The following is a 13,663-nucleotide window of genomic DNA, read 5'->3' as shown; positions in this document are numbered from 1 at the left end:
ATTCTATATATCTTTTAATTTCATTGCTTTTCTTTTTGATATTTTCAATTGCAATTTTTAATTCAAACAATTATAGTTTAGGTATTAATCTAATATTTTATTTTTTTGTGACTTTATATATTTTATTTTATTCTCAATTTATTCATCTTTATTATTTATTTTTTATCTTTTATTCTATTATATGTACCTATATTGCATATAAAATTTTAAAATGAACTGATTAATTTACTAATTTAGAATATATTTTTTATTTTTAAAAATAATAATAAAAAATATTTTAATTACAATATATAATTACACAGATACATAAAATCTTTTATCTAACATTATATTAAAATTAAATTAAAAAAATATATAACAAATTTAATTATTTAAAAAAAATTGTAAATTATGTTCCTATTATTTTATATAAACATATTTTTCATATAAAGATTTAATTTTTCTAGTATTTATATATAATTCTAATTTCAAATTATAAATACTAATGTATTATTAGGCGTTAATGTGCCAGTTAATTCAGTCTTTTATTATTAAATGTCTATAAAAGATTAATTAGGATAATAAGTTATCTATAATTTAATTAAAATATTTTAATTTCAAGTTTTAAAAATAAAAAATATTTTGTTATAAATTATATATAATGAATAGTATTTTAAGAATAAAAGTGTTCACTAACTCTTTTTAATTTTTATATCTCCATATAATTAATAATATTTAACAAAATTTATTTAATATATATATATATATATATATATATATATATATATATATATATATATATATATATATTGGTCCCACTCCTAAAATTTTCTGGGTCCATCACTATTGCTATCTCCTCCTTAGCCTTCATCCTTATTTTATTTATTTATTGAGAAATATGCTTTGAAGTAGGGTGATGAAAGCATGCTTACGTATATGAGCAAATACACTAGTTTTAAGTTAACTACTAACATAAAATTATTTTTATTTAAAAATAATAAAAAAAATTAAAAACTAAATAATAATTTAATCAAATATATTAAAAAATTGAGTAAACGATAACAGATTTTTGACTTTTTATCTCAAAAACAAATAAATTTTTGACTAATTAAAAATATAAAAACGTCATTTATTTTTTAAAATATGAGACATTTAAGTCTCTCTAAAGAACTAATTTATCTTTATATATTTTGATAAAAAAATTTAAATATCTCATATTTTAAAAAATTAAATATATTTTTATATTTTCAATTAATCAAAAATTTATATATTTTTAAATTAAAAAATTAAAAATTTATTTCTTTTAAATTATCTAATAATTCTCATTATCGTTTGCCCCACAAAATTATTTGTTAATATTATTATATAACTCCTAATAAAGACATAAACCTGTATTAATTTATTTTATTTTATTATCGCTCATTTTTCTTTATTTTGTTATGGGGATATAACTAGATATCTTATTATAAATATACGCATTAATATAAATATAAGACTTAATGATCAAGTTATTATTGGAGTATAAGGTTATTTTTGGACCTTCTCAAACCTTAACAATTTTACATATTCACTTCAGATGTTCAATGATCAACCTGCAAGGCTAAACAGTATTTGGATGAAGTTTGGACCAGGTTAATAAAGCATGGTTAATAATATCACATTTGCAAAAATTGCTCTATGAACTTTTATTCAATCCTCCAAAATTAACCACGAATATAAAATATATATTAAAATATAAATATATATTAAAAATAAATTAAATAATATATATTTATATATAAATATATTAATAAATCATTTTAATATATAAATAATATTTTTAATATAATAAAATAATAAAAATGAAGAAATCACCAACAACCACCCAGTAAAAAATATAATTAAACTTTCTTTATTTTGTTTCACATAAACACACAATTGACTAGAACATTAAAGAATGACCAATTGTTGTGTTCAAAAGGGGTTGTTGAGTGGTTTCAATTTGTGCAAGACAAGAGAGGAAATTAAACTTGTTATTAGTTAATTACCTTCTTTCTAAACAAATCAATAGCAATGGGGTTCAATAATCTCATTAGATTTGCCATTCATCACAATTACAAATTCATGAAAAGAAAATTCCACTGTAGTGCAGAGATAAACCCATATTGGATGGGTCACGTTAGAGAAGGGTTAGAAAGAGGGAATCCAAAAGAAAGTGAACATGTTTGCATATATAGGATCCCACGAAACATGCGACAGGTTGAACCAAAAGCCTACATACCCAACAACATAGCAATTGGTCCGTACCACCATGGAAGACCACACTTGAAAGAAATGGAAGACATCAAGATGAGGTTATTTAGGCGTCTCTTCGATCCCAGTGGTCCAAACGGATCAGCCCAACTCGACGAAGCTTTCAAAGAACTCGAATCGCTTCAGGACAAGGCGCGTGAATGCTACGCGGAGAAGATCAAATTCAGCAGCGATGAGTTTCTAGAAATAATGATGATCGATGGTTCATTCATTATTCAACTCTTGAGAGAATTCTCAGAGAGCGAATTCAACAAAGTCGATGATCTCAGCAGGTGGATGCTACCCACCATTCGCCGCGAGATGATAATGCTGGAGAACCAGATTCCATTGTTTGTATTAACAAAACTGTACGAGATAACAAATAATGGAAATACAAGTCTTGAATCTCTTGCCCTCAAGTTCCTCTACCCTTTGTTGAGATCCGGCTCCAGCAAAAATTTTCCGCAAACTGTGAAAGCAGATTTCGAATTGCAGCACTTGCTGGACATTCTTCGATCCGGTGTAAGGCCTGTGATTGGTGGCAGAGATCAAAGAGGGAGTCAAACCAACATGATTCACACCGCAACCGAGCTGGTCGAGTCTGGTGTGAAGATCAAAACACATGACACACCAAAACTGCTGGATATAAGATTTGGAAATAAATTATTAAAAAAATTGGTAAAAGAACTCACAATTCCTACTCTTCACATAAGCGACCACAGAGGAACCGTGTTTCGCAACATGGTGGCCTTTGAAAAGTGCCACAAGAGATGCTACCCAGACGTGACAACATACATGTTCTTCTTCAACAGACTCATCAACTCACCAAAAGATGTGGCGCTTCTCCACCAGAATGGAGTGCTTAACCACTCTTTGGGGTGCGATGAAGAGGTGGCGGAAGTGATCAACAACATTGCCAAGGAGATAGTACCTGATTCGAGTGAGTCTTATTTGTACAAAGCTGTCAATGAGGCAAATGAGTATGTTGGATCAAGGTATGCGAAGAAGAGGGCTTCAATGGTGCGTAACTATTTTACAAGCTGGGTTGTGGGAGTGACAACTGCAGGTGCAGTCTTTGCACTCGCCTTCACCGTAATACAGACCATCTGTGCAGTTTACCAACACAAGAGAAAAGGCAAATCGTTGTTTACAATCTTCCTAGAAACATTTGGCTTTGTTGATAGCAGTAACTCAGCATCTGACAACGACATCAACAATAATAATAATATCTTAGAAAGTAAAACATGAATGTAATTTTGGATACCACTTTCATAATTCATGTATTAGAATTTAGAAGTTGTATGAATTTTACAATAATATTATTGGTACATCGAATGTTATTACACTTGTATTAATATATGCTATTTCTAAATCTTAAATTGAGTATTATCATCATACAATTTTGCCTAAAATTTAAATTTAAAAATAAGTAGTGTATTACGTTATAAACATGTTTTTTATTTTTTTGGTGCTGTACATTAAAAACATGTATTACTTGACCAAAAACAAACACTTAGTCATCTACTAAGTGTTCTCCTATTACTTGACCAAAAACTTGTATTCCAATTGTTTTCTTTTAGTGGGCATTTTTTGGTGATTTGTAGTGGGTCATTTTAAGTTGGGAAACCCACCTTCGCCATTAAAGGGAATTTGACAAAGAATAACTACAATTTCGAGAACTTGAAAACACACCAACTACAATTGTTTGTCCCAAAAAAGAAAACCTACTGGACCAAAACACAAAATTACTATAAAATGTTTTGGAAGAATTTTAAGTGTTTCAGGTACATTTGTATTTCAATAATTTTAACTATTAGATTTCAATTACAAAAAATATATATTATATATATTAATTAAAATCAATGGTTAAAATTATTGAAATATCGATATTCTAAGCACATTTAAAAATTTTCTAAATGTTTTTACCAAAGAAAAACACACTAAATGATGAGGATGACTTGGTAAATCCAATGGTAGGAGAAAAAAGATAGATATAAAATAATATTAAAAAATTAAGTTAGGTTAGTCTAGTAATTAATTTACTAGTTCGCTTAAATAAGTATTGAAAATTTAAATCTGGTCTTGTGCATGTAAAATTTATTAGTCAACGACAAACTTCCATCCGTAATGGATTAGTCCTTGATTTGTCGGATTAAAAGATATCATAAAAAAATACCAAAAATTAAGATATATAATAAAAATTTTGATAATGAAAATTAAGATGACATAAACTGTACAAATATATATAATAACCACCGTGAAATAAATACAAACTAAAAATCTAAGAGACATATAGCAGAATAGGATCTTAATCGATAATTCGATATATAGAAGAATAAATTACAGCTTATAATATTGTGGGAAAAAGACTCATGTTAATGATGAGAATTATTATACGTTTGTTCTTAGCTTGGACAATCACTACAACAAAACAGTATTTTGACGACGGTTTTTTTTAATGCTTGGTGACGGTTTTAACTGTCACTAAATGGTTTTACGACGGTTTAAAAAAGCGTCACAGATTTGAGCGTCGCCAGCTAGCATAGTGACGGTTTTGGACCACCGTTGGTAAGGAGTGTCGCTAAATTGTTTGTGACGGTTTTTAAAGTATAAAACTGTCACTAATTTATAACACTTGTAAAAGTATTTTTTATACTGTATTTCGCGACGTTTTGAAACCGTCGTTAAATTACTAAATCATGTGACAGTTTTCAGGCATATTTAGTGACTATTTAAACCGTCATTATGTTACTAGTTCTTATGACAATTTTTAGGCATATTTAGTGACTATTTAAGCCGTCACAATATTTTTAGTGACATTTTTTCGATTTAAAACCGTTACTAAGTTATTTATTCCTGTGACAGTTTTTTCCTGTATTTAGTGACTATTTTAAAATGTCATAATCTCTCTAACATCAAAATTTCTATTATCAAAAGTTGAATTCTCCATAAATGACTGTTTTTCAACAAATCCAAATTCAATCCCCCAAGTTTTACAAAAATAGCAACAATGTATTTCAAAAGTTGAATTCTACAAGTTTTAATTACATAGTAATAATCCATATGTAAATTCAAAAAATTCCTACTTAATCCAAACTTGTAAACCTAACAATTCAATCATAAAACTCCTTTAAACGTTGGATGGCCTATGTTATTGAGGTTCATGACTGGCAGAAGAATATGGTCTTGTATGTGTCGGTGATTCAAAATCTGCAACCTACAATTGAAAATAAAAAAATATATATTTTAGGAAATATTTTAGAAAGATACTTAACAAATCAACAAGTGTTATACAAGAGGCTATGATTACAAATTAAACTACAATCATTTTAGAAGTTGTTAATGATGAAAATTAAGTACGCAAGTCTATAAAATTAAGTATAACATATGTCTTTATCTTACCTCAGTAGGAAAACCGGGTGGCAATTGACCCTTTTGATAATTCACAAGAAAATTTACTTGTTCCTGTAGCAATTGTACTTGTAACTTCAAGTTTTGATATTCAGTTCTTGATGGTCCACTAGTTGTAGTAGATTGCATAGACTCTCTTGAGCGGGATAAGGATCCAATCATTTGAGATGGACGAACACCAAATCCCATACCTCTAACATAGCTTGAATTCTCTTTGCCAAATACTTTAACATATGCTTCATTTTCAGAAGCACCCTCACCAATTTCCTTTTGTAAGTCTTCCTGAAGTGATTCATAGATAAATAATAATGTGACATATGCAATATTAGTCCAATAGAATTTATCAATCATTTTGCAAAGAAGTACTACGAGTTTATTAAGTAACAGGAGTACTACTATGTTTGGTAGGGTTAGTTTCAACTTTAATTGTCTAAAGTGGATACATAAAAATTTCAGTAGCAATAATGCTATATAATGTTCTTTCTTTGCATGGACTAAATTCCGAACCACAATGTTGAACATATCAATCAAATTCAACCAAACTAGTCCATAAACTCAACATACACACAAAAATAATCCGAATCCAAAATAAATGATAATAATAATCTCCCTCTCTTCCATCTATACCATTAATCATTATACATAACTGACCCCAAGATAAACCCAAGTTTAGAAAAGTTAACAAAAGTGAAACCAATATTAATTAGTTCCTTTGATTAAGGACATATGCAGCAAGTAATTAAACCCCATCCCCACCCCACTCTATCTAACTATGTTCATATCATTGTGGGAATAAATATAGATTAGAATTTTATCTTACATTCTTTTGTTGTGCTTCCTCATTGACAAATGTTCCATCTTTTTTCTTGTGAGTGATAGAAAACATTTCTCCTCTGCTAAATTGTCGCCCAGTTTTAACTTCCTAATATTATTATAAGATTGGTCAAATTAAAATATAACTAACACAAAAAATTAATAAAACAAAAATACTAAGAAAATAAACGAATGTACAAGTTCATGGCGTTTCCTAGCAAGTGTTTTTGAGCCAAGAGTGTGAGGAATTTTTAATTGTTGCCGATTTATAGCATTCTTTTCACACAATTCCTGCACATTAACAAACATAAAAGTTAATGGATCTTAAACACAAATAAAAACTAACAAATAACAAATGTGTTTACCTGAGTTTTTGGACTCAATCTATATTCCAAAAATGCAGCCCAATGGTCTTTGGGAATTCCAATTGGATTCAAATTAACATTTGCATCCCAACCAAGTTCCGATTTATAATGCTCATTGAATAGCTTGCATCTATTATTCTTCCACTTATTTCCAAGATTTGACAAGATATACTTTTTGTGTTCATCATCATTAACAACAAATATTTTCTTCAAAAAAAACATAAATATGTAGTTAGTATACAAAACTTAAGGTAAACACAACAAATAATATTTTTCAAAACAAAAATATAATAAAAAATAGCATACCTTAATAGTATTCTCAAAAACAGCATCTTTGTATTGTAGTGGAACCTTATGCCATGTTTTGTACATTATAGGAAAATTATTAAAATTACTTGCAATGAGCCCCAAAACACCTCCCAAGAGTCCACCGGATTCTCCAATTGGCTGACCACTTCCATTCCATTCTATAAGAACTCGTTTCCTACTATGATGAAGGGAAAATGCATCTTTTACCTTAAGATGCATACTCTTTTCAACCCCTTGTTCATCTAAAAAGAAAATAAAAGAGCTATTATTTAAGACAGCTAGTAATTGAAAACAGATTATTTGAACTAGTAAATTAATAAAAAAAAATAACATACCTACAACAATGACAAACCATGTGGTGTTCCACTTCTTTCTAGAAATAGCAACTCCATTTACCTCTTCATTATTAAGAAAATCAGCATCTGATAGGCTATGACTATGAACTTCATTTTGAATGGATGAACTTTGAGCTATATGTTCTTGTTGACTCGTGCCTTTAGAAGATGTTGACCTAGAATGACTTGGAAGATGTCTTTTTTCTCGTGCCAAGATAACTACAAAGTAAAAGAATTAGAAACTTCACAATATTTTTATCATAGTATGCTAAAAGAGGAGATAGTTACCATTTTCATCATTTGAGAGATAAACATTTTCTTTAGCATATACAACATTCGGTTCAATACGTTCATCTTCTTCCTCTTCAAATTGTACAAGCCTTCTCCTTTTAATACCTGGAATAATATAAAAAAATAAAAATAATAATATTAGGGGATGACTTTTAACTTGTTTGATGTATTGTACTCTTATTTTCGTGGATGTTTCTTGCCTTAATCTTCTCCAACAGTTGGGACTGAACTTCTTTTCAGTCATCAAGTTATGTTAAACTGATTTTTGTGTAAGAAAATGCAAGAAACATTGTTACAATAATAAAAACGGCAAATCTCTTACAATCATTTTGAATGGATGAACTTTGAGCTATATGTTCTTGTTGAATCGTGTCTTTAGAAGATGTTGACCTAGAATAACTTGAAAGATGTCTTTTTTCTCGTGCAAAGATAACTTCAAAGTAAAAAAATTAGAAACCTAATTAAAGGAATTAAAAACTTCATAGTATGCTAAAAGAGGAGATAGTTACCATTTTCATCATTTGAGAGATGAATATTTTCTCCAGCATATACAACATTCGGTTCAATATGTTCATCTTCTTCCTCTTCAAATTGTACAAGCCTTCTCCTTTTAATACCTGCAATAATATAAAAAAAAATAAGAAAACAATATTAGGGGATGGCACTTTAAGAATTGGGTAAAATTGAAAATTGAGATATGATCATTTCCTCTTGCATTAGGGGATGACACTAGTCTAGCATTTTCAACATCTTTGAGGGATTTTTTAGGACTTTGATACTTCTTTATTAGCCTTCTTCTCTTCATACCTGTAAAAACATAAAAGAAATAAGAGAAAACTATATTACTTAAATAAAAAAAAAACAATCATGTATAAGTTCACACTTTAAGAATTTGGTAAAATTGAAAATTGAGATATGATCATTTCCTCTTGTATTAGGAGATGACACTAATTTATCATCTTCAACATCTTTGAGAGATTTTTTAGGACTTTGATACTCCTTTATTGACCTTTTTCTCTTCATACCTGTAAAAACATAGTAAAAAATATAATTAAAGAGTTCCATGTTAATTACATTTAAGAAATACTCTTAAAAACTAATAAGAAATTACATTTAAGTTCCACACAACCAATTCCAACTTAGTCCCCTTCAAATTAATCATGTCATGGCCCTCACGTATGGTACTGGAGCTGGGTAACTACAGTGCAAAGCCAAATATAGCCCAAAAGACAGAAAATACAGGAACAGTGCAAGGCCAAATAGGGTAACTGGAGCTGGGTTCTGGAAAGCCACAGGGACTGACAGGCCTATATACTCCTCAGAGGGTTCAAAGTCCATTGGACTCAAGAAATCTTTGGTCTTCTACAAGATCGATCTCACACTTTCTAGCTAACTTCAATTTCAACATGCAGGACTCTTAGGCAATTTGCAGAATATTCAAGAAAACAAATGCTATAGCTCAAAGAGCACTCTCTCACTCTTGGGTTTCTACCTTACCTGAAACACCAACCACCACTACTAATGATACAGATCACATATTCCAGTTTCGTTCATCCAACATGCCAACAATGATGGCAAAGAAAACTAGCTTCATGACCCAGTTTTGCACTAACTACACTAGTGACACACAAATCCAAACTGATGAAGTGGGGTGGAAGAATGTACATGCAAACTGATAAACTGATAACTATAATAACTCTTGGCAAGCAGCTTGCTCCACAAAACCAGAGCAACAATTCAATGTAGATGCATCACTATGGTCAACAAGTTGGTTAACTAAACAAGTTTCCTTCACCTAAAATTTTTGCATCACTGAATACAGTTTTAAAAAAAAAAGAAAGAAAAAGAATGAGAGAGATATAGAGTTAGTACTGACGGTTTAAAAATTAAGAGTATAAGTGTCATAATGTTGATTAATAGAGACCCTTAAAATAGCTGTCACAAATCAAGTAATCGCTGACCAGATATAGGAGGCAAGAAACAAGTCCAATATATGCGATAACTTTGAATTCTATCATAGTTGATTTTTATCCAAGGACAGCCAACATATAAAGTGTTTTCAATACAAATCATGTTACTATCATTAAGCTGGTGATTATGAAATATATTTAGTTTAAGAAGAAAGCATCACCTGTATGAGTAGTTCAGTTTTTAGAATATAGAAAAGCATCACCTGTCAAGTGAGGATACATCAAATAAACTTGTATTAATAAAAGCCGTTATAATTATTACTCACAAAAAATATAGAAATAAATAAATAAATAAATAATTCACCCTTGGGACGCAATACAAATTCTTTCTTTTGACAATATACAATAAATAAATAACTAAATAAATAAACAAAACCTGGTGTGAAGTGTTACTCTGTTACACAATCGAAGTGAGTTGGAAAGTGGCATCTACTTTGGTTCAATGGGAAAAGAATGTAGATTTCATGACGCAGACATAAACATTAACAAATCATGAATTATATGCATGCAAGTACAAAAAGGAACACTACTACACTGCTTCCAAATTGTTCCTTCTTTTAATCTTTTGGTCTGAGTCCCACATTGATATTTAATTTCATACACATGTATATTGGATCGGATCAATATATATACAAGAGAGAATTTAAATTTTTCAACACTTATTTAAGCAAATGAGTGTTATTATTATAAAAAACATGAACAGTATAAAAATGGCTTTGATGGAAGTAACAATAAGAATAACAGAAAAATTGATTAGTGGGAAAAAAAAATAAAGGAAGCAAGGATACCGCTTTTTGGTGCATTTTCTTGGAGGCTTGTGAATACTTTAACTGCAACATATATAAACATAAACATTAATTTGCTTGACAGTGCAATCAAAAGAATAGAAGCTGGCAGCATTTAGAAAAAGAAAGTAACAATAAACTACCAGATTTTACAAGGATGGACATAAGATAGAGAGATGAAATCTAAGACTAAAGTTCAGTTAATTAGCTTTTCCATTTCTAGTATAGCAATTTGCATAATTCAGGAAGATGACTAACCGATTCATGATGTCATCAAGGCACAAAAACATCAAAGAAATCAAGAGAAGAAATAATAAAGGGAGAATTCAAAGAAATCTAGTTGAAGCATTTCATCGAACATGTTAAGTGCAGAAAAAAGAAAGTGAATTCTATACTCTTAATACTGTTACATGCACACAAACAAAGTAAAACAAAGCACAATTGCATGATATATAAGTAAAATGGAGAAGAATTATGACCAGAACAATTCCAAGATTGTAAATTGCCCGATGGAAATCAAATTGTAACTGAATAGCTGCACGGAACTGCATTGAAGAATATTGGAAAGTTAAAAAGTGGAAGAGAGAATAAGTTATATGCTAAAGGACATAGTAAATGTAAAGAACTGGTTTGCAAATTCTATCTGGTATCCTCCTATAACTTTTGTACCTTGCTGATAGCAGTTCTTACAATCTTTTGCTTTTCTCAAAATGGAACAATGGCACTAAGTTCCTAAATTGGAAAAAAAATACAAAGCACAAAGAAAATAAGTTAGAACTCCAATACAGAAAAAATATAATTCATATATCAAGATTGATAGCAATATCTTGTTTTGTTTAATTAAGTTCATTTTATCAAAGAAATAAAATGAGGAAAGCCTGGGTGATTATTTACTATAGAATAATAAATTTTAGCAACATAGTTACACAATCAGTGATATAATGTAAGGACTATTACTTAACAAAATAAAGAAATAGTAGAATAAGCTAATTATGAAATAAGACTCTGGTTTAATATATCTGGAGTGTGCTACATGTATGTACGGAAGAGACACAATTAGAAATGCAGCTAACGTACCCAGTACTTTTCCTTAATTAAAAATGCTCTTAATTAGTTTATATTGTGGAGCAAGCTGCTTGCCATCTTCGAAATCCATCTTCACAATATGCTTAATTAGTTTTTGAATGAACCACTTTACTGTATCCATGTATATCCTCTTTTGGTTTCTCTTAGTATTGGTTTGACTAATGCATCATGCATCATTGCCATGTAATTTGTCTTAGTTTTTTTCTTCATTTGCTATGTAATTTCCATTATGCCTTATCTTATTTTGTTTTCTAATTAAAAATCAAATGAAATTAGAGCAAGCAATCACATTGCATCCAATAAACACAGTTCACAGTGAAGAGTAACTCACCTCTCACCACAATGAGGATACTCAAAATCCGACAACAAAATCTGCACAAAAGTCAAAGGCAACAATGCATTATGCTTACATACCATAATCACAAATTCATGCTTCAAAAATTAATCATATAATTAAAGCACACAATAAATTCCTATTTAAAAAGGCAAAGAAAGAAATTATTGAAGCATTACCATAACTCCATAAGGATAAAGCACACATACCTTTCTGAAGTGAGGAATTAAGGTGAGTAAGAATCTTGTAATCCCCTGCGAAACACAACAGAAATGAAATTAAAATCACTCTAAAAGGGGATATTATTACAGTGGAGGAGTGCTACTTGTCGAAGAGAGAGCTTGAAGACTTGAAATAGAGAGAGATGACGAGGAGAGGTCTACCATATCAGTGCATCAATTTTACTATTATCTATCCTTCTAATTAGAAATGCATCAAATCAACCATAATTTTAGTTGAAACATTTCATCGAGCAGGTTGTGTGCAAGTAAAATAAAAATGAATTTTAAGACAAACAAAATTTAAAGCTTCCAACAAAACAATCCTCCATATAATAAGATATAAAGCATAATCTCTTAGATGAAGAATCAATGAACAATTGAAAATCACAAGTAACAGTATCAAAGAATAACAATCATGTATAGGTTATTCACTATCAGATGAACAACAAAGAAATTGTAGGAGAAATAAATATAGTAGAAGAATAATCAAATACTCACTACTGGTGTTCAATATTGTGGTTGGAAGAGAAGAAATGGTCGCCGAAAGGAGGGAATTAGGGTTTGCACTCACGAAACAGGGAAAGAGAAACAACAGCGTGGGGGAGCGGGACGGCGAACTCAAACCGCGATGGAGAATAGTGAATGGCGAACTTGAACCGCGATGGTGAACGGCGAACAGCGAACTCGAACCGCGCCGGTGAACGGCGAATGGCGAACTCGAACCGCGCCGGTGAACAACGAATGGCGAACTCGAACCGCGACGATGAAGGGTGAACGGCAAACTCGAACTGCGACGGTGAATGGCGAATGGCAAACTTGAACCGCGATGGCAAACGGGAACTGTAGCACAGTGAGGTTGTTAGTTTCTCTTCTCTTTCTCACTGTGAAAGTGTGAATATGCTTTTTGAAAAAATAGGATAAAAAAAAGGGTGAGACTGTGATTAGTGATTAGATCAGTGACAGTTAAAAAATTACATATATAAATGTCACTATATTAATAAATAGAGACCCTTAAAATAAGGGTCATAAATCAAGTGTAGCTATATGACTAATTTGGTGTAGTGAATAATCATGTGGGGGCACTAACCATAAAATAAAAAGCATCATTCATTAATCAGTAATAAATTTTTAAATAAAACTCTAATCTATAATAAATTAGTCATTGATACCAAATTCATATATACAATATGGACAACAAGAAAGCATCATTATTCCTAACTTCTACTTCCTAGAATCAATCTGTGTGCACTATCAATATAACCGAGGAATACAAAAGAAATGAATTGACGAGGACAAAACATAAAAACATAAACCATGTTTCAGGAATCCATTTTGATTATTGTGCGTGCATTATTATATTGTATTTTACCAGTCTCAACTCCGTGTGGGGGAATATATTTTATTTTATTTTATTTTATTTTAATTATTTCAAAAGTTTTTTATTTATATTATATATTTTTTAAAAACTAAATTTTCAAATAATCTAAAACGAA

General features: G+C 30.1%; 2 protein-coding genes across 2 annotated transcripts; one reads left to right on the top strand and one right to left on the bottom strand.

Annotated features, from left to right (window-relative positions):
* The first annotated feature begins 1,952 nt into the window (after positions 1-1,952).
* Positions 1,953-3,578, top strand: LOC112796552 (UPF0481 protein At3g47200-like). The gene has a single exon (XM_025839053.3). The coding sequence runs from the start codon at positions 2,032-2,034 to the stop codon at positions 3,496-3,498; it is 1,467 nt and encodes a 488-aa protein (XP_025694838.1). The 5' UTR covers positions 1,953-2,031; the 3' UTR covers positions 3,499-3,578.
* A 1,823-nt stretch (positions 3,579-5,401) lies between these two features.
* Positions 5,402-8,786, bottom strand: LOC112796551 (uncharacterized). The gene is made up of 10 exons (XM_072234364.1): positions 8,490-8,786; positions 8,284-8,391; positions 7,772-7,879; positions 7,545-7,702; positions 7,146-7,323; positions 6,840-7,046; positions 6,673-6,765; positions 6,482-6,583; positions 5,653-5,943; positions 5,402-5,467 (listed from the first exon to the last, which is right to left on the bottom strand). The coding sequence occupies exons 4-10, from the start codon at positions 7,595-7,597 to the stop codon at positions 5,402-5,404; spliced, it is 990 nt and encodes a 329-aa protein (XP_072090465.1). The 5' UTR covers positions 7,598-7,702; positions 7,772-7,879; positions 8,284-8,391; positions 8,490-8,786.
* Positions 8,787-13,663: the final 4,877 nt, after the last annotated feature.

Source organism: Arachis hypogaea, chromosome 4 (genome assembly GCF_003086295.3).
Source record: "Arachis hypogaea cultivar Tifrunner chromosome 4, arahy.Tifrunner.gnm2.J5K5, whole genome shotgun sequence".
In the NCBI taxonomy this organism is placed as follows: Eukaryota; Viridiplantae; Streptophyta; class Magnoliopsida; order Fabales; family Fabaceae; genus Arachis; species Arachis hypogaea.
Note: the sequence above shows the minus strand (reverse complement) of the source record. Positions and strands in the feature narration are given on the sequence as shown.

Coding starts and splice junctions, on each gene's coding strand:
- LOC112796551 (XM_072234364.1), bottom strand. CDS start 7,597: ATGAAGTTCATAGTCATAGCCTATCAGATGCTGATTTTCTTAATAATG. Junction 6,584..6,672: donor CTAGGAAACGCCATGAACTT/GTACATTCGTTT, acceptor TAATAATATTAG/GAAGTTAAAACTGGGCGACA. Junction 5,468..5,652: donor CACCCGGTTTTCCTACTGAG/GTAAGATAAAGA, acceptor TTTCAATTGTAG/GTTGCAGATTTTGAATCACC.
- LOC112796552 (XM_025839053.3), top strand. CDS start 2,032: ATGGGGTTCAATAATCTCATTAGATTTGCCATTCATCACAATTACAAA.